The sequence below is a fragment of the Anser cygnoides genome, chromosome 1 (assembly GCF_040182565.1).
Source record: "Anser cygnoides isolate HZ-2024a breed goose chromosome 1, Taihu_goose_T2T_genome, whole genome shotgun sequence".
In the NCBI taxonomy this organism is placed as follows: domain Eukaryota; kingdom Metazoa; phylum Chordata; class Aves; order Anseriformes; family Anatidae; genus Anser; species Anser cygnoides.
The window spans coordinates 122,848,354-122,870,054 of record NC_089873.1 but is presented as its reverse complement, the minus strand read 5'-3'; the positions used below and the strand labels follow the sequence as shown (position 1 = coordinate 122,870,054).

At 39.2% G+C, this 21,701-nt stretch overlaps 1 protein-coding gene across 14 annotated transcripts in view; it reads right to left on the bottom strand.

Annotated features, from left to right (window-relative positions):
• Positions 1-21,701, bottom strand: part of DMD (dystrophin) — a 1,239,454-nt gene that overhangs the window by 1,063,619 nt on the left and 154,134 nt on the right. The window contains exon 1 of one of the 14 annotated variants that reach the window (XM_066990429.1): positions 3,216-3,797. The exons of the other annotated variants lie outside the window; for them this stretch is intronic. Coding sequence (XP_066846530.1) covers positions 3,216-3,258 — 43 coding nt within the window. The 5' untranslated portion in view covers positions 3,259-3,797. Of the gene's footprint in view, positions 1-3,215; positions 3,798-21,701 lie in introns of those variants that run through there. 14 annotated transcript variants of the gene reach the window in all.

Here is a 21,701-nt window from a genome sequence, read left to right as displayed (position 1 = left end):
GGGCAGACTCTGGACTGGAGCCAACAGGAGAGTAGGGGGACAGGCTTCACCATCAGTTCTTTCCTCACATCCACGACCTAAGGACATTTGCTTTTGTCCTCTTCCCACCTCACTGAGTTGTCTTGGGCCATGGCATGTCACATGGCCCAGCAGGAAGAGTTAGGCAAGGTGAAGAACCTGATGTGTGTGTGCCTCGCCAGGATCATTCTGGAGCAGCTGTGTTAGTGCACATCAGACGAGCTCTCAGAGAGCATCCCTCAGTTTGGCCTCCTCCCAAAGGGATGCAGCATGTGCACTCTGTGACGGCAACCAACACACAGCAATAAGCAGGAGCATCAGGGAATTCTCTTCAGGAATGAACTCCTGACCTGAATGAACTCCTGACCTGAGCGAAAACCTGAATCTAGATGGACCCCTGCTACGGTAACACTGGTAAGACAGTCCTTGTGGCCACTACATTTCAGGCAGGATTAGCTTCTTTTCTGCACTGCCCCTGCTTTGATGATTAATTCTATTTTTAGTCACCACTTTGTGCAAATCCAAGCAGAAAAAGGATGCCTGTGTGCAACTGAGAGCAGAATTTGGTTCCATTTGAGACCAAGGACACAGAAAGAGGATTATATCTGCCAGAAGAAGAAATACAGCATATGATACTGAATACCCTAGGGAGGGTGGCTTTTGAGATAAAGTTTACAGTAATCTCATCTTAATTAAAACCAAATGAAATTTACAGTATCTCATTTCCCTGCCACTTTATTATTTGGGGGTCACTGTCAATGAACCTGTAGAAATCTAGGAAAAGATGGTCCCTGCCCCAAGGAGTTTCCAGTATAACTCAGGCTGAACTACTCAGTAAACACTGAACGACTCAAGAAAGAAAAATAAAGCTCAAGGTAGGGAATAAATACCTTTGTGAAAGGTCATCCTCAACGGAAGTGAGAGAAAGCAGGAAAATGAGAACCTGCCTTTACTGCTGTGGCATGGGCATGGGGAGAGAGAAGAAAAGAAAAGGGCAGAGATGGGTGTAGGGCTTGAGAGGGGACATTAAGAAAAGAGAGAGGACGGATTTAAAAAAGAAAATCAGAGGTGTAAACGACTGCTCTCAGCTCTAAGAGCAAGCAGTTTTTGTCCGATACAGAGAAAGAAGCAAATCAAGTGCAGGAAAAAAGTGGGAGAAGTGACACGTCTGAAGTGAAGGCTGAGGATAAATTTGAGAGGATTATTTTGGATACATTTGTAAAACAGCGCGGACATGGGCTTTCCTTTTTTAATGAAATGCGAGTATAAAAAACCTTCACAACATGATATCAAAATACATTGAAAAGAATGCCTTGTCCTTTAGAAGAGTCAGGATACAGGTGAGGAAATCAATTCAGCTAAATAATTCCCAAGAACTGCTAGGACAGCTCCCTTTCAGTCTAGATATGAACGCAGTTAGACTCATATCTAGACATAATTTAGCAAGTGATTTAATGGCTCTTGTCATGAATGCTATTCAGCTGCTAGATGCAACTCTGGTTTGCTATTCATATTTTTCAAAAGCTCTAACACAGCTATTTTTTTCTTTCTTTCACCTACTACGTTTCTCAGAGTGCAATTATAACTTCTGTGCTAAGCAGCAAAGATCTTTCACCCTTACTTAGCAAGCACCCACCCAACTTCCCTCGCAGCTCCCGCTCCTCCTCAAGGCTAGGGACAAGCAGCTGGGCTGATGTTGTGACTGCCTTCATGGTGAGGGAGTAGATGGAAAAAGGAAGATAACAAATCCTCCTTATTCCTCTCAAAAGAGGACTGGCAGAAAAGGCTGGGCACTATGTCACTGGTGCTAGAATGGGATCTCTTGCCCACCAGGAGGAAAACTCCGTAAGAAAATCCTATGACCGTGCTTCTTCCCAAGCCCACCCCCAGTATTTTCAGAAGTGATCTGCCTCCTAATTATTTAATACGTGATGATGCTGAACTCATAATTCTATCCCTTCTTGAACTGTCAGACTATGTCCAACAAGTAAAGGGTCCACTGCAGAGTCTCTCCTAGCAGCACAAAGCTGATTTAAGTCTTACTTGCTGCCCAAGAAAATGCAATTCGATTTCATTTTGAAAAAATCTAAAGTAAACTATAGTATAAAACCATGCCTGCATGCTGGCATTTTCTGTTTTAAGCTTCTTTCTTGTCAAACACAACAAAATTTAACATTATTTTCAGGAAGTTTCATCAGAAGTGAGTGACCACACAGCCCATCATATGTTATTGGGGAAAATGACAGTGTGTATGGCTTCAGAAAAATAACAGAAAAGCAGGAATGCTATTACTATACAGGCAGAGGACTAAGCTGAAAGTGGAAGAGCAAAAATAGATTATAAAGCAGGGGGTGGGGACCACAGATTAAGTCTGGACAATACTGACAGTTTGGATTTTTTTCAGAACAATCTGTTTTGGGAGCCTGGGTGGGAAAGGAAGAAGAAAGATTGTCTGGGAGTGTGGGAGATGGATTTTAAAACCCTCTCTCATTTTTTTATTCTTGGCTCTCTTCATTCTCTTACTCCTGGCATCATCTTTTTTTTTTTTTTTTTTTTTTTTTCCCTTGCAGCACATAAAGGATAGCTTTAAACTAACAAACAAGCGCGAGTCTGGAAAACATGCCTGCTCTTTTCTGGGAAGCGCATGGGAGAGATCAGCTGCTGCTCGCTTGGAGCAGAGCTGCCGCCCCCTCTCTCCATTGCTACCAGACAGCTCAGTGATGAGAGAAGAGATCCCTTACTGCCTAAGCTAATATGAGGCACTGAAACTGCATATGCCATTAAAGTTCAAAGTAACTGATTAAGCCTTTGATGTGTTGCCAAATTATTATAACAATGACACTTCTTTTTTCCAGCTATATTGGTCTGTCTTCTCAATATTTATTTTTTAACCCCACACTTTAATAAGTGGTCAACCTCAGGAAGAAATGCATTATTTTTATTCAAAGGAGAGCTGGGTACTGCTTCTGGAACACTGCTTTTATATATAACGTGCTGGACTTTACCCCCTAACAGAGACCACGAAATTCTCTTTATTTCCACCCCCTCCCCCCCCCCCCCCCCCCCGGTGCTCTCCTTCTTTAGAAGACTCTGAAAGCAAACATTTAAAAATGCATGCTGTTAGTGGGCTGCGTAGCACTCTGCTGCTCTGTCAGGATGAATATTGGGATAGATCATGTCAGTCTGTTCGTACTTACAATCATCTTCCACTTCCTCATACCAAAGCACGTGAGCAGACATGAATCTCTCCACAAAACAGAGGAAAAAGAAAACAACAGCAAAGTGTTTCTTGGCAAAGTATATTCCCACTTTGCCCCTCCAGTCGCTGAATTAGGCTTGTCCCTGCAGAATGACACACGCGTCCCTGCATAAGCCCTGGCAAGTTTGCGGGGGAGCACGCAGCAAGAGCCCCGGCGGGATGCAGCTGGCAGCCAGCAGGGTCCGTGCCGGGCACAGCAAGCTGGAGATCCTCGCTGCCACCCGGCCGGCACCGTAACTCATGCCCTGCTCTTTGGAGGCCCCTACATGTTTCAAATTCCAGGACCTGCGCAGAAGCAGCACTCCGCGCTTCCCTCAAAACAAAGTTGATTTCCCATAATAGGACAGCCCATGCACTCTACATATAAGGCTCTGCTTCCAGGGTGGCATGTGTAAGGGATTTAAATGATGTGTTAGGGCTTTCCAGTGAGCATTTAACACGGCGGAGTGGGGCGATGACATTTCCTGACCCCTTTGCCCAGCTGCCCGGAGCCTCCTATGGGCCAGATTTCCCCCTCCCCAGCAAATGACCCTTAGCCCATCCCCAGACAGAAGCCTCCCTATTTAGGAGAGGGGCGGCAGCTCTATCCTTTTGGGATTGCAATTACTCTCCCAGTCAGGAGGAAAAAAAAATGTTCTTTCCAAACTAACTGTAAATACAAACACAGGTTGTGGTAAGTCAGTACCTACTTACAGAAAAAAACAAACCAAAACAAACCAATGACTTATATGTGACCTTTCCACCTTTCCACTCCCAACTAAACCACGCAAGTACTGCAGCTAGGCACAGCTCAGGAACAAGCTGCAGAAAACACAGTGCACGCAAGCACAGGAACATTCCTTAACTCCCAATTCCCAAAACCTCTGTGTCTTAAACAGGTGGAACCTGGGCTCACCCCCCTCCCCTGCATCAGTCCCAAGCCTCTGGTTTCTCGTGGTCCCGGACCCATAGTTTCTATGAGAAATTAAAAACAGGCATCCACATAATGCTTTGGAACAGGACTGTGGCTCCTCCACACAAATCCAGACTTTTATACGGCTACTTTCTAGAGTATATATTTTGTACAGTACATATGGCCTGTAGAGATAGGTCACAAAGAATCATGTTATTAATTCAAGGTTTCATTTGAAAAGTAATTTAAAATAATGCGCTTACTTTCTTCATTATTATTTTTTTTTAAATCTATCCCCCCAAAAATTGAAAAAATATGTTATTCTACTTTAAAGGCTAAGCATCCAGTCACGGTGATTACACGTTTGTAAGTAAATTCATGGATTTTACAGAAAAATAAACACAAAAATAAAGTGCGTAATATACCTTTACAGCCACTGGCATTTTCTACATCAATAGTCAAATTAATACCCTGGAGAACCTGGTGGTACAGTACATGCCAACAGACTCCTACGGATTAATTTGCAGTCCACAGGAACTGCAAGTCATGAACTGATGTAGAAAATAATCTGTAGCAGAGCAGAGCACTCTGTGACAGCAGCAGCATTTTGATTATTTGAGGGAGAAGAAAACCAAAGAAACTCGGGAGAGGAACTGCTTATTGTGCAAAAGTTCTTTTAAAATGTTTATGGTCACCTTCGATAACTCATACTGCTAATAACTGAGGCCCAGCAATGTATGTAAGGACCAAGAGGAAAAGCCATCCTGAAGATAGGTCCCTACTGCTGGAACTGTGACCCTCCTGACTTCTATTCATTTCAATCTTTTAAGGTGACAAACTTCCTCTTCAAAATTTTGAATAGAAAATATTCAGGTGCCTAAATGTCTGTTTCTGAGTATGACCCTTGAGGGTCTTAGGCTTGACAGAGCTCTCTCTGCAGTCTGTCTTACACCTAACTTCAGCCGTAGCCCACAGAATTGATGTGGAACAGTCATCTTCTCTGGTAACGCAGTTGAGACCACCAGAGAAGACCCTGATCTGGCTCTGCAAGAAATGCAGAGCTACTTGATACTTTCTCCTAAAACACGGCTCAAAGAAGTGGTTGGTGGTAATATTCAGAATGACTTACAAACTAAATGATCCCCCACATGCAGGAAATCCAGGTTTCTTCTCCTCTTCTTGCTGGGGGCATTCAGAGCTGCAGGGCCTGCACAGGGGTGCGAAACATTCATCCCAGAAAGGTTTTCCCTTCCTGATACTGAAGCTCTGTCACTCAATGGGAAAAGAGTCAAGGTTCATTGCACCGTAGAGAGAAATAACTAAAGTCAGAGGTCAAACCTGCTGTTTGTTTTTTTTTTTTTTTTTTTTTTTAATTGTGGTTTTGTGTAGTTTTTTTTTGTTTGTTTGTTTGTTTGATTGTTTTTTTGAGGGGGTAAAGAAAATTGAGAAGCTTTTAAAAATTAAAGTCTACTTTCAGCATTGGTTTATACACAGAAACTTCAACTCTACTGAGAAGTTTTATGCATCTTCTGTCTGTGCCCACTGGCCAGCATGGTGTATATTTATATTCCATCTATAACGTGGAACTGAATTTATGATTTTGACACACCAACCTTGCTTGTTTATAGTGTTTTGTTGTTTTTTGTTGTTGTTGTTGTTGTTTGTTTGTTTGTTTGTCTGAAACAGCATTAAAAATTCTGGATCTCTTCAAAAACAGAAAGCAAGCCATAGCCTTGCTGTATATCTGTGTCAGGTAATTTCTGGGTACCCAACCAATGCTGGCAGCCTCCCTGGAGGCTGCCCATCTCACCATTCCCTCTAGATGCTGTAAGGAGCAGGCTCTAGCTGACAGCACCTCTGCTGAGTGCTCAGAGATTGCAAGGCCCCTGCTACAAGAGGGGAGAGGAGCAAGCCTCAGTCACAGGGATGGTGGGCAATCTTGGAAATTTAGAACAATAAAAGATGTTTTGTTTTGTTTTCAAATGATAGTTGCAACTCTAGTTTACTGTTGCCTTCCTCTTTCACAAACAGTAATGGGTTAAATGAAAGAAAATCGTCTGTTTTGGTAAAATGGCTAGGGTGACTTTCAGCTATCCATTAACAAACACTTCATACAGAGGCTGTTTATTTTGCTGCTTGAGAAGTCCTTTCAAAACCAAAGTGCTGATAAAGTTGAAAATATCTCTTTTCTAATGATAAGAGCATGACAGTAATGCAAAACTGGAGACAATTCAGAAGAACCCAGTAACAATTTGAAAACAAGGCCCAACAATAAACTGTCTGTCCAGGGACCATTTAGATCTGATTCAGTATACGTCAGCGTGACCCTAGAAAAGAAGTGGATTTGAACATTCAAGTCTGGCGGCCAAGTTTACTGTCTCAGCAGGATAAACCAAAGAGAGATTAGGACTTGAAGATAAGGGTTAAACCTCAGACCGGGCATGTGAATCCCATTCTCAGGTTGTCCCCTTCCCCTAGAACATATTAAAGGGCTACATTGAAACTCAAGACTGTCAAGAAAAATAAAAGACACGAATGGAAAATTATGGTCTTGACTTGAGAAATATGACAGTAGCCAGAATAGTTTATATGGGAGGACAGGTCCCCAATTAGACATAAATAAATCAAATGAGAACTTCATGTTAACAACCTCCACAGAGTAACTAATCTTCCATCTCACTGTAATTTGGTATGATACAAATAAATAAAAAAGCACACCATATTGCCATTTATACCATCTAACAGCATCTCTTTTCTTGTTAACAGATAAAACGAGAAAATAACAAATAGGTAACATGCCGTGTGAAACTGATTTACAAACCTCTTATGACTTCTCAAACATCCCAATGGCAAATGTTGTTTGCCAACTCAACATCAGGCAGAGTGCTTAGAGCATAAACCCAAGACATAATATTTTGATTATAATTTCAGAAAACATTTCAACCTTTATTCCACCCTGTTTTTAACTTTGTGCCAAATCTAACCTAAAAAAAAAAAATAATAAAAATAAAACAATCCAAGTCTGTCACTCAGTTCAACCATTAGGCTCATAACATGATCTCTCTGTGCTCTTTCCAGTATTTGCAAATCTATCACATCTATCTGTGTGGGAAGAAGTGCTTAGCTGTAGGGACTGGGACTGATGTGAAGAGAAAAGTGGGATGGGAATCTTTTAAGCACTAATGCACAGCATGTGGTTTTGATCTGGTGGTATATTGGCTCTGAGTCTTTTTATTATTCACTTCCTGTAATGAAAAAAATCACTTGCATGTCAGCAACAGAGGGGAAAAAAATCAACAGCTTTATCACAACAGAAGTAAACACAAAGCTTCTGATTTTCTTGTGAAATCAGCAAGAAAAAAAGAAAAAGAGTCTTTCCAACGTGAGTAACTGAAGCAGAATTCTTACTTTCATTTTTCATCCTATTTTTACTTCAAAATGTAGAAATTATTAGTACAAGTTGCAAGGATTTTTTCTTCTTTTTCCTCCATATGTTTATTTGATCTGCAGACCAGAAAGAGAAAGGCAAAAACAAACAAATATACAAAAAACCACTTGTTTTTAATTCTAAAGGAAGCAGTAAGTTTTGTCTTCCAGTGTAGCAGATATTAACCACTTTATAGCCTGAAAATTAGCAGTCAATATGATGCAATAAAAGGCAAAGACTTTTCACGAGCAAGTGGCTGTCATAAATCATCCAGTTTCCACTCAACACATTTCTATATCATGAAATACTTCTGTTTGAAACCACTCTGTAACGTATGGACCAGCATATTATTTCGTAACAGTTTTTATGCTCTCCCCAAGCAATCTATCTCCTTCATGCTGTAGCTGATTTGGAATAGGGTCATCCTCTTTTTGGAGACCATCTAGCTGGAAACACTTCTTACTAGTTTAACAAAAGTAACATCCAGAAAAACAGCAATAATCACTACCTGTTTTGGAAAGCTTCAACTAAAGATGAAGCAGCATTGTTTTGTTGTTGTTGGTGGTGGTCTGTTTTTATGGAAACTCTCTTTGGGGTAGGGTCCCAAGCAGATTTAGCAGGGCAGGATTTGCTGCCTCCATTTCCTATATGCATAACAGCTTGTGTTGTGTAGATCTTCATTCTCAAATCCTGTCAATCATCCAACTTTCAGAAACTTTCACTGCAGCAGAAGTGAAATCAATCTAAACAGGAGCCTCTTGGACCAGAGTGCTCAGGAGATGCACTGAATCATCAAAAGGAAACCATAAGAAAAGATAGCAAATTTAAAACAACAACAACAACAAACTAATATTAAGAGTATAAAGAAGAGAAGAAGGAGATTTTAATTACTGATATATACATGGTAGGAGTCGAAGTAATGAAGAAGAATTAAAATTACTCAGTTATACCTACAACATATCTGTTCTTCATCCTCCAGAGAGGCTCAAATGACCAGAAGGGAGAACATCTTATTAACAAATATCCCTTTCTCTAGGTTTGTTAGGCATGTAACTCAGTTCAACCACTGTAAGCATCCCACATAATCTACAGAGAGGATCCTCCAGAGATTGCCTGGATATCTAAAATAGACTCCTGCCCCAAACTGCCCTCTGGGGGAGAGGGCCTGGCTCTCAGCTTTCTCTTCTGTTGACCCACCCATGGTTGTGTCTTCCAAACATGAGAAACCAAGGTAAGACTAACCCTCTTCTCTCCATCTTCTCAAAACCCAAGAAGAAAATCTGGGCACAGGGACCAGAAGTGAGACAGCATGTCACACTTGGGCCCATATCTTGGCAGAAAAATTTCCATAGAGTTATGTTTGCAGAGGTGCTCCAAAATTCAGGTAAAATGTACCCAATCCTGAAAGCTGTTGCAACTCCTGCAAGGGAAGTCTGCATTCAGCACCAGTATCTACAGTGGAACTGATCCCTGACTCCACAAGCAGTGGTTGCTTAAATACAAATAACTTTCTTACTTACATTGCATGTAAATAGTGAAATACTAACCAATTTTGTGCGCACACTTGCAGGGATGAATGTTACTGAGGGACCACGTGCACACAGGTGCTGGTAAAATATGTATGTCCATTTCTATACATCTTTTAAAAGGAGCCAATTTCACATTACAAACCCTAATCAGTAAGGAGAAAGATCTGAAGCAGAAAAACATGAACAATAATTGGAAGATGTTTGAAAACATTGTCTAGGTGCCTACCTGCCATTAAGAAGCAAAGAAGTTCCTCTGGCTAAAAACAAACAACTGCAAACAAAACCAAATTTAGTTCAGAAAAGAAGAGGGTATTTAAAGAACAAAAGCAAATACAATACATAAGGAGGAGAGGAAAAATGCCAAGCTGATTGCAAAGAATATCAATAAGGAACTGAGAGTTAATTGTGAAACAGAGTCAGCAATCCATACATAGGAGACAGAGAATTCACCTAAGTCGGCAGGCAAGCTGTATCAGCTGTGCCAAGAACAACTCAAGGTCATTTTGCATAGCAAATGTGTTTGCTGCTAACATAAACACAGACTTCTGTAGGGAAACACAACTCGGCCTCCAGCTGCTTAAGCAGTACTCCTGTCACCCATCCTGCACTCCCCTAGTTTTTCTCTGCTCCAGTCAGTGGTTCAGCCATGGACAATTTTGATATGACACTATGAAAGCCAGAGACAAATAGGAGAGCACTTAGCATTACAGATATCAAACAGTCAAGGTTTCTTTGCAAAGAAAAGACTGAAGGAATGACATGTGTTTAGTCTGGAAAGGCGAAGCAACGGGATATATAGCTGCTTCCTTTCAGCATGCAAAATGGCAACACTCCAGTGTAATTTTTTTCACATGTGCTGTGGAGAGGGACATTATTTGGGTAAAGCCAACTTACGTTTGGTATTAAGATAAATGGTGAGAGTACCAGATCACTTACATACATGAAAACATATGCACAGGGATGTTGTCCCCTTTAGTGGAATTCTATATGAAAAAGTTCAACAAATTCTTTCAAATGTAAAAGTACGTTTGGCCTATCTCAACCCTTGCAGTAGAAGAAATCTAACCCCTCTCACTTCAGTATTTCTGTAGCACTCCAAAATGAGAATTACAGACTAGTTAACACGGCCTGTCACATACATTTCAAATTTGTATTCATCTCAAACAAAATTAATTGTGCAGATAAAGGAGAGAAGTCCAATGGATACAAGAGTACAAAGACAATCTGGAGACCTAAATTCCATTAGCAGTTCTGCCAGTCACTCATCATTCAACCACGTTTTTTTCTTTCCCGTGTAGAAAATGAAGAAAACATAAGCTAAACAAGTGCTAAACACTAGCACGATTAATTATTGTTTAAGATATGTGACAAATGGCTTAAAATATAGGACTATTAAGAGCGTGTGTTTTAATTACATGGATTTCACCTTAAGTCCCCCTGGATGACAACTGCTCAAAGCCTTAGTTGCAGTGGCAAAAGACTGTCACATTAAATCTGTGAAGGCTGTGTTATTATGACAGCAAATTATGATGACAAAATTTTGTTAGTTCAAGTCTAATGAGACATTACTGCACACACTAGGATGAATGTTAAATTATTTTTGCACAGGTCTATATGCAGGTTAGTACATCAAGATGATGGCAAAATGAGGTTAATGCAAGTCTGCAGAGTTGACATTACAAATGTCAAGATGATTGCAAAATGATGATGCTGCAAGTGAACTATGATTAAAAAATAGGACACTAAACACAAAAATGTGTTAAGAGAATGTAAAAATAAACCCACATAAAATAAAACTAAAGAAAATTTTAGTTAAAACAAAAGATGTACTGGATACCACCAGTGCTGCAGTCTGATGCCTTGCCAAACTGGCCAATGCAATCAGGAAGGCGCAAAGTCAGGATGTCAGCCTTACAAATAACTGCCTACAAATTGTTACTAACTGTCACTAGGAAAACCTTCCCACTAATAAGAAGCAATTGACTGTGTAATAAAAAACATAATATATGTAATAAAAATAATTTTCAACATGTTGATTCTTCCATTATGTTTAGCATTGCTGTAGTCTCATCTAAATATTGTGTGCATTTCTGGGCTCTACAACATAAAAAGGATGTTAAGATACTTGAAAGTGTCCAGAAGAGGGCTATAATGCTGGTAACAGGGTTAGAGGCAGGGAAGAGGCTGAGGACAGTTGGGTTGTTCAGTCTGGAGAAGAGGAGGCCAAAAGACAACCACACTGCTCTCTGAAATCTCCTGAGGAGTGGAAATGGAGCGGGAGGTGCTGGTCTCTGCTCCCCAGTGACTGATGAAAGGATGTGTGGGAATTCCAAAAATCAGCTCCAAGGCAGGTTCAGACTGGACATTAGGAAAAATTTCTTTACCACTAGGGTGGTCAAACACTAGAACAGGCTTCCTAGAGAGGTAGTTGATGCCCAGTGCCTGTCAATGTTCAAGAAGCATTTGGATAATGCCCTTGATAATGTATGTGCTTTAACTTTTGGACAGCCCTGAAGCGGTCAGGTAGTTGGGCTTGATGGTCTTGGTAGGTCTCTTCCAACCGAACTATTCTAAATATTGTTCTATTCTAGAACTGTTCTATTCTAAAGATTTTTTATTTTTTGGAAAAAAGTCTCAAGATTACTGTCCTAAGGCAGCATCTAGTTACAACAGGGAATTCCTTTCTAAAATTCCTATTGGTGTATTTCTCTCTTGTACACTCCTGGAGTTAAAAAACATACCTCTAAAACACATATCTCCATCCATTAGTCCCAAAAGAAATTAATCTGGTCTTGGGTAAATTCATATATATAGGATCCATGATATTATAATATTAATGAGATCACATATTTACTATGTAGGCTGTTCATAATATTTTTATGTGATTAGAAAAGTAACACTAGATAGTGTATTTTGTTAATGCAATGTTTAACTAGGAATTATAGCATACCAGAAAAAAATAATTCAAAAACTGAAAAAAATAATCTTTTTCTCTGCATTTAAAGGCCTTTCTCCATCTCAGCTTTCTATCTACTGCTAAGAGTTGCACCTGATTTCCAGTGTGGCAACAGCAGATAATCACGTCCTTTCAAAAGACTGGCATATCTATCTATTATTTGTTCCATTATAAGCGAGGTACTCTATCTTCTTATCACCAAGAATATGTGATGCTCAATTCCTGATCAATTACAGTGATGAACTGAAGTGTTTTGGCTAAATAACAGTTTTTTTTTTAAAGGAGTTTAGGTTGTGCCTGACCTTTAAGTACAAAGCCTGAAAAATTTTCTCCCATTTAGTACAGAGAAAGATGAAAAAATTACTTTTTTTGCAAATGCATTATTTTTTTACTAGAAAAGTTACCCATCTTATTCAGTGAAACAACAGAATAGCAAACTCACATTAAAAAACAATTTAAGAGGTAGCTCATTTCAGAGATAAGTACAGAATAGCTTGTGCATTTTTCTGTTTTCAAAATAGTTTCACGGCTAATAGTCAGAGTACAGGAAAGCAGATCGAAATGATGGGTTCAGAACTCCAAGTTATCTTCCGAATGAAACTGCAACAGTCATTATCACTGCATAAATACATTAATATTTAAATACATAACACAAGTTTTTATGGAGACTCAAATACATACCTTTTGAAGGTCGGCAGTTTTTAGAAGACTTGAAAATCAGTACAGCCAGCTCCTTACTAGTTCGTCTAATTGCAGTGAACCTATGCTAACTTAAATTAATTGTTAATCTGAAATGTAACATAAGAAAGGAAACACAGACTGAAAGTTATAAGTGAAAAAAAGTACAGTGCACCTTCACACTGCCAGCTGATTTTAATCATACTAAGTATATTCCAGTGAAGATTTACATTCTGATACCAGTGAGATAAAATGTAAAATCCACTGAACTCAGAGATGGCTTTAAGAAGGAAAAAAAAAAAAAAAAAACCAAAAAAAAAAACACTGGAAGAATTTATTAAACAGTATATATTTTTCAACCTTTAATGATAAACAACAACAATCAAATGGCACCTAATTATTAAAATGACATGTAGATCGAATTAAGGAGTTTTAAAATCTTAAAAGTCCATCGGGTAGGGAATGATTTCAAATCTTAATTGTTTTAAAACATCTGATTTCATCAGTGCACTTTAAATTGCAGAATTGCAGATTTTTTACTATTTTTTTTGAGCACGTTAGTTGCTGATGCAATATTGTATGCAATTGCTCACGTGACTAGACCTGAGAGTTGACAAAAGTCCAAAGGGACTGTGTGCTGAGGGGAAATAACTGGTTTCTCTAAAAAACCATTTCATGTAAGTTTCAAAAGACCAGAACTGGGTCGGCTTTATTATTAATATGGAAACAGAAATAATTGACAGGTTTTGTTATAGATCCTCTTATATATGGTCTGAGAGCTTTCATATGAGCAAAATGCAACTCAGACTATTTTTATGCAGTAAATCATGGATAATCCATGTTACATAAGTAAAACTAGTTGGTATATTAATATTTGAGAGATTAGACTAAATTTAAAAAATTCTAAAATGAATCAATCCATGTAAAGATAGAGAACAACTTGTCCCATATGGAAGACAACAGCATCACAAGGATTAGAAAAACTAAGTATTGGTTTCAAGCTCTGTAAACATTTTTGGAGAGGTGCAGATTGTTGTATTTATTCATCTAATACTAGCTTTGGTGCTTCACTGTAATTTGCCTGTCCTATACTTGCTTGTCTTGAAAGGTACAGGTCTTCCATAGACCGTAGACCTTCCATAGACTACCAGCCCAAGCTGGTGGTTCTAGCCACTGTCAAACATTTCACATGGCCTGTGTTTAAGCACCAGATTTCTTCCCTACCACTTAGCAGAAGCAATGAATTTTTTTTTTCCTTTTTAAAACCAGAAAAAAATATTTCAGATTAAGGAATTCTGTCACTTTGCAATCATTCCGGTGCCTTTTTTTTCTTTCCAGTTTTATAAATACAGCTATGTTGATCTTCTCGTAAGGTCATTCTTGACCAGAATATAGATGCAAAGTCAAATCAAGGCTACCAATACAACTGGAAAAAATATATGTGAATAAAAAAATATACAAATAAACATGAAATAGTTTTATGATACATATTTCAAGTACAAAATACATCAAAACCCCGAACAAGTACTACAGCCTCTGTGATAAACTGTTTCACCATCAGATGGATGAAAAGTATCAAGTGCAACACCCATTTTTCAAATAACTCTTCTAGAACTAAAAAAACAGTATGTCCAATCACAATACTAGTTTATAATTCCAGAAATTATAGCACAGAATAGAATTAATAGACATAGATAGGAAGTAGCAGGGAAATTAATTTTACAGAGGGAAACTATTCTTTACTTATCTGTTAGGTTTCTTTTAAGGAGTCACTAGGCATACAGTGAAGAGAAACCTTGTTTATACAGTTTAAAACATTATTGAAAATGTTTCTCATTAAAGACCTGAAAGAAACAAAGATCCACTTTCTCTTATAAAAAAATAAATAAATAAATAAAAAATTGAATCATTAAAAGACAAAAGAGGGGAAAAAAGATGCCCAAAGCTTTTAGCTTTCTCAAACGTACATCACCAGCCAAGTTTCACAGCAATCACTTCCAGAACTGGTTAACATATAAAGTACATTTAGATCATTACATGTATCTAAAAAAAATGGAGACAACTGTCAAGTTTCCTCGTGGTCCTAAGGTATTCAGGGAAATAAAAATGAAAGTTGGCTGCACAGAGATGCAGCAGAGTCTCAGAGTGTCAAATAGGTGATAAAAAAGACAGATGAAATCCAATATTGAGAATATGAGGAGAAAAAGAAATCTCAACTTTACGTACTGTACTCAGCATGGGCTCTGAACTAGTTATTGCCACTCAGGAAAGAGATCGTGAGTTATAAAAGGTCTATGAAAATATCAACTCCATCTTAGAAGCTGTCAAAAAGCAAATCAAATGCTGGCCATTACTATGACTAAAATAGAGAGCACCATACAAAATATCATTGCGGCATTATTTAAAGTCTTCAGATGTGCATACTTTGAATACTGTGGGCTGTTTTACTTCCCCCATCACTAAAATGATATAGCAGAAAAAGTAAGGACAACAGAAATGATTGAAGGCTAGAGAGAAATGGCTTTCCTACAAAGAATGACTTAAGAGGAGTCTTCAAGGTAATGTGAGGGGGGTGTGAATGAGCATGGAAGTTGGGTCCTCTAAACCTGACGAGGAATAAGAGATTGCCCAGGGGAGGTACACAGCAAAGCAGAGATACGATGCATCCAGGGACCAATTATCTCAACAATGCCAGCAAGAAGCTGAGCCCTAGATAGCCAGGATAGTACAAGTCCAGGAAGAGGTCCTAGTGTCATCACTGACAGTTCTGCAAAAGCCATCAGCTCCATGTGTGGAGCAGACAAAAAGTGCCAACCCAGATGGTGGTCATCTCTATGTGTGCTGGGAGCAAATCAGAGGAGGTCATGTGGCTGCTACAGAAACCTGTAGTGTATTCATACGTGAAGGGCTGTGTGAAGAACTGGTCTCCAAGTCTCCAGAAGAATGCAGTGGAGTTAGAGAAGAGCAACTGGAAATAATTGTGGGGTTGGAGCCACTGTCTGAAGAGTGGAAACTCAAAGAGCTAGGACTCTTCAGTTTGGAGAGGAGATGGCTCAGAAGAAATATGACTGAAGCTTCAAAAGCATGAAGGGGGTGAGTAAGGAAGTTAATTACTAAATCTTTCAACACAACATATCCTAGATTGGTTTAAAACACATCAAGAAAGTGGTTCTTTAGCCACTTGGCTACCAACATCTGTATCCTGTCACCCAAGGAGGTTATGAAGGCAGATATTTATCAGCTGATTTAAAATAGGGTTAGATAAATTAACGAACAAGAGGTCTAGAAACAGATACTAAAGGCACAGGGTCTTGTAACCTCTAACATTTTAACACAATAACTGTAGACGCTGGGGAAAGATAAGGAAATGGACCTCAGAAGGTAGACAGACCCGTGAGTGTTACCTGACTAACATTTCATTTGCTATTTGCTAGAAAAATAATCTTGAGCTAAATGCACCACTGGTCTGACCAAGCAGGACATTTTGTATAAACTTAAAGTACATGGAAAAAGAAGGACTGCAGCTGAACATAACTGAAGTGTAATAAATGACGAGTCTTTAGAGAAAACGAACAGAGAACATTTTTTCAGTGTCTTTCGTGGCACAAGAACTGGATAGGAAAGAGAAGAAAAATGAAAGAAAATCAGCAGGTGACTGGTTCAAAACTAGCAAAAAGAAGTACCTCTTCACATAACATGCTACTAAATTATGGGACTCTGCTACTGCAAGCTGTGGATGCCAGAAGTTTGTGTCATCTGGCTGCTGGCAAGCTATCCTGGGAGCTCAGCTTACACCCCAGCCTGCAGGAGCACAGTGCCAGCAGCCAGTCATCTCAGACACCCCACAGGAGCTTGACCATTCTTAGTGGAAAAAGGGCTTGGCCGTGTCACCTAACAGTGTCCCACTTCAAGCACCAAGTAGCACACTGCAGACGGCGTCTTACTGCTATTTTCACCATGATGGACTCAGTCATTTCTTTCTTACCTCTGTCCCAGTGTTTCTCAGGCAAAATGCTGCTGATGAGCTTTGATGGGAATAGTGCAACACAGGTTAAATCGCTGGTATTATTTTCATCTTTTGTAGTTACAGCCACCTCTGAATTTAATAGTGCTGTGTGTTTTAGTACAGCAATGTTTGCGTGACAAAATATTAAAGAGCTTTCAACCTTTTTACCATATATCCTGCTTTCCAGGGTTTAAATATAGCTGGGAAAATGCTCACAGCTCAAGATCAGCATTCAAAGTCTCAGTGTGGAGGCAGTATTTCATTTCAGTTGAGAGGGAAAACTGTATGTCATTTTTGTAACCATCAATAGAAGGGTTCTGTGGGTTTTCCACTTTCTAGATTTTTTCTCCTAGTGTGAGAGATTTTGCTGTTTCAGGTTAAGCAACTGGACATATCAGTAAGTGACAACCCCTGATGACAGCGTGAGCAAGAAAAAAGAATTGTCTATTAAAAAAGGTTACAACATTAGCTCACGTTTTCCATAGTTTTTAAAGAATCAAACATATAATTCTGTAAAACGGAAGTCTGTAAAACATAGCAATGTAGTCATAACTACATGATGCAGCGTTGACAAAGCTGTAATTGATTTTGAATATTGAGTTCATACCTTTACATTCAGGAGACAGGACAGATACTAAAAATAGAGACATGTGAGACAGAAGTTCTTAATTTACATTTCCAAAATCTTGCAAGGAATCAAAAATGTTCTTCATTTCAGAGACTTCATGGATTAAAAAAGGGTGCTAACCTTTGCTACCCAACTCTCAAGTTATATTAGTTGCTTTCAATGATATTCAAAAATTTCCTGCTTATGCAGTCACTGTATCAAAATGTTTTGTTTATTGACATAATGTTTGTTAAGTTCTTTTCCTTTCTTCCTACCTGCACATATACAAAGGAATAGAGTTGTCTGAAGACCCATAACATACATCACATACATATACATCTCTATGGAATTCAATATATGACATAGGAGAATAAGAGGTTAATTGCATTTCCAACATCCATCACCAGAGGAACTGAAATTATGTGATGTTTTATTTTATTTAAAACTGTGTGCCTTCCCCTTCTCTTAAGGGCTTCATTAGAAACAGAAGGAAATAACAATCCATTAGAAATAACCATCCTTATACGGTGATTAAAAAAAAAACAACAAAACAAGACAATGAACAGCAAAGTATACATACTGATTAGGGTGTATGTATACATATACACATTCAAATAGATACATATATACACACATATACAACTATAGTATTATTTCAGAGTAGATATTTTAGAACAGATAGACTTGGAATACAGGTGGAAATAGTAAATGTTCAGGACTCATTGCCATAGAAAGTATGATGGAAGTAGGGTGATTGCTATACCTGGTGCTGGCATGGGCTACTAGGTACCTTAGTTTAAATGTATAAACAGGGGAAAGCTCAAGAACGCTGAAAACTTCCACACAGCTATAGCTCAGAAAAAATATTCCAGTGCTTATTCACTATGGGATAAACATACACTCCTTCCTGGTTGACAAACTGCATAAAACAGCTTTGAGCTTCTTTATGCACAGACATCAGCCCAGTCACAATTCAGTGATGGATGATACAACTCATGAACCATTATACGTACTCTTTGTGCTGGCAGTTCTTAATTTATTTTCTAGGGAAACTGCTAATCTATCAATCTTTGAATTGTCTGTGCCTAATCCTTGCTCAGGAAATCTCTCTTGACATAATCAACTTTATCAATTATTGCACAATGGGTAATCTCTTGCTACAGAAGAGAACATTGAGAAGGCGTGACGGGATTACTACAGGAATATTTTGCTTGTCCCCTACATCATACTTAAACTATTAGGCCTCAGAGCCTAATATAGTTGAGCAAATTTCACTGATGTGCCCCTCCAGGGCATTACTTCCAGATTACTAACCATGATTTGATCACAGGACATGTTATAAACAATACACAATTGCCTGAAAGATATTAATTGCTATGTATGCTCTTCTGCTAAACTGTTGCCATCGGCTATCTCAAAATTAAATCCCTTCAATACTGTTTTCCTATGCATATAAGTCATCAGAATATTCACATAGCAGTCTGAGACTATGGCTGTGTAGTTATCTTCAAGACAATCAAATGTTCCAGTTATCATGGTTGTTTGTCCACACAGGAGATTTTGTGCAGAGTAAGGCTGAATTTGAATTTACTGCTCACTAATTACTTTGGGCTGACTCCTCATGGACACCCTAGTGTGAGCAAGCGCTTCTGCCTTAACTTAGAAACTGGTGTGATCTTATGCAGGGGCACTTTTGGGGCTCAGTAGAAAGTGTCAGATGAGGGTTAAGCTATTTGTGCACTGTAAAAGACACAGTAGATTTTCGTTTGCCTTTCTCCACTTGCAGATATGCCCTTATAGATTATCTCTCTTTCTATGTCCTCCAGCTGCTTTCTCCTTCAGTCTCATGTATGGTATTTAAAAATAAATAGCCTGCCATTGTAAGGTACAGATTTATAAGCTCCACCAAAAATATCTTAAGTTTCAAGTTCAAGAGAGGCCGAGGTTGTCAAGCATTAAGCCTGGTTTCGCTTGCCTGATCCATTCTGCAAAAAGTCTATCCTAAGAATTTCTTTTTCACAACAAACTTCTGACAAAAGAGCTGTACGCTTTGATTTTCTTACTGGTGTCTTAAAAGCATCTGTTAAAAATGTTTTCCTCAATAACTAAAGCATTACCAAAAATAAATTGTCTTATGTACAAACAGCAGTCAGTTTGTGCAAATGCAGTAGGATGCATCCTCGAGACAGACATCATGAGACATTCCAGAACTCTTCAAGAAATATTTTTTTGGCCTTTTTTTTTTTTAATTTTAGCAGAAGTGCCTCTAATTGAGCAAAGTATTTTTTAATATTAACAGCTTAAAAATTTCTCCAAGCTCCAGAGAGAACAAAAATTCAGAGTTTTCATTATATAATACACAAATAACTTGAGTCAAACATATAAATAAATAAATAATAAATAGGAGTTTCAGAGGACAATTCAAACACATATAACATGCCAAAGCCCATCAAGTCTTCTATCGAATGTAGACCACCTCTTTGATAGGATGCAGAGGTAGGGGAAAAAGGGAGAACACCCCCAGCCTCTGCCACTTCCTCCCGTAGAGACATTCATACACACACCTGTAATAATGGTTGATTAACGCACAGACAGACTGAGGGCAGTCCACATTAATGGAACTTTAAAAGCATGCAAAAAGACAACAGGAAGAAAAATAAAATAAAAACATGCCTGGAGATTGAGAGAGTAATAATAAAAGTTCCTATGCTTAGTTATGCTGTCAGAAACACTTTCTACAGAACAGGGAGATTCAATCATGCCATTATTTACTGCAGGGAAGGTGACGGTGCCCATGCCAGCTGCCCACCAGGCTCACTGCAGCAGCTGCTCCCACTCTGTTCTCTTACAATTTGTCTCTCCCAAGAAGGCTCTGGAGGCTTTGTCACGCCTGGAGGGGACCGAATGCTGCCCAGGGGAGGCAGGAAGCTGGATGTCTGGAGTAGCCTCCGCTGTGGGCTGCCCAGTGAGGCTGGGGGCTCCCCAGACACAAGCCCCCTGTGACCACTGGGCCATCAGCTGGTGCCCACTTGGTTTAGCTTTTGCTGTACAGCCCTGTAAAACCAGTGTAATGCCTGTTGTCATATGCACTTCTGTGACAGGTGATAAGTAAAAACAATGAGCTACTCGCTGTAAAATGAACTTTCTCGGCCTGAGAACAACATGCAGCACAGTGGGGTAAGGGACCGGGGTGGCAGCGTAATTATACAAAAATGAGGACAGACCTCATCTTCTAAGTGAGTATAAACTGGGAAATAAAGAAGTGAGATTTTTTACAGAACCACTGAGAGCCATGCATTGTAGAAATCCTCTCTCTTCTTCCAATCATATAATTGGAAGGTTATTTGCGTTTGTTATGAAGTACCTGTGGCTAATTACAGTAATCAGGCAGAGATTTATTCCGAGCAGAGGAAGCACACTGGAGCCTGCACTGTCAGATGCTGAAGCTCCCCCACGTGCTGCTGCTCAGGCGTCCCAGATGGGTCAGAGCTGCACTTCGCCATGTAATGAAGCAACCCAGAACTACTTACCCAAAGCCTTGAACCTAATTAGCGTCAGAGCGAGGCAACCAACTTGCAGTGAACAAGTTGACAATTTTTCTCCTTTTTATTCATGAACCTTCCATGATTAGCCCAAATTATTCTTATAATTATTCACATTTAATTCACTGTATTATTAAAATAATATTTAGTCTACAGTTCATTCACCATGAGCACAAATGTTATAAATGGGTTTATAAATTTTGAATATACGAGTAGATCACGTGGTTCAAGGTGTAAGGCTCAGAATCAGAGTGCCCAGGCAATTATCTGCAGCACTGGGTTTTATGACAATTTCCCTACCTTATACTCTAAATGCTGAATAAATGTTGAATAAATTGATTGTCACTGGCCAACTTAGTTGCTAGGCACTTTTGGAAAAGAAATATAATTGAGACAGAAGCAACACATGCAAGAGTTTGTAAGGGCAAATGAAACACAGGTAATCTCCACCATATTTGAAAAGTCATGGCAGTCAGGCGAAGTCCCCGGTGACTGGAAAAAGGGAAACATCACTCCCATTTTGAAAAAGGGTTGAAAGGAAGACCTTGGCAACTACAGACTGGTGAGCCTCACCTCTGTGCCTGGGGAGATCATGGAATGAATCCTCCTAGAAGCAATGTTAAGGCATGTGTAGGACAAGGAAGTGATCCGAGACAGCCAGCATGGCTTCACCAAAGGCAAATTGTGCCTGACCAGTCTGGTGGCTTTCTATGATGGAGTGACTTCATCAGTCAGCAAGGGAAGGCCAACCAATATCATCTACCTGAATTTCAGTAAGGCCTTTGAC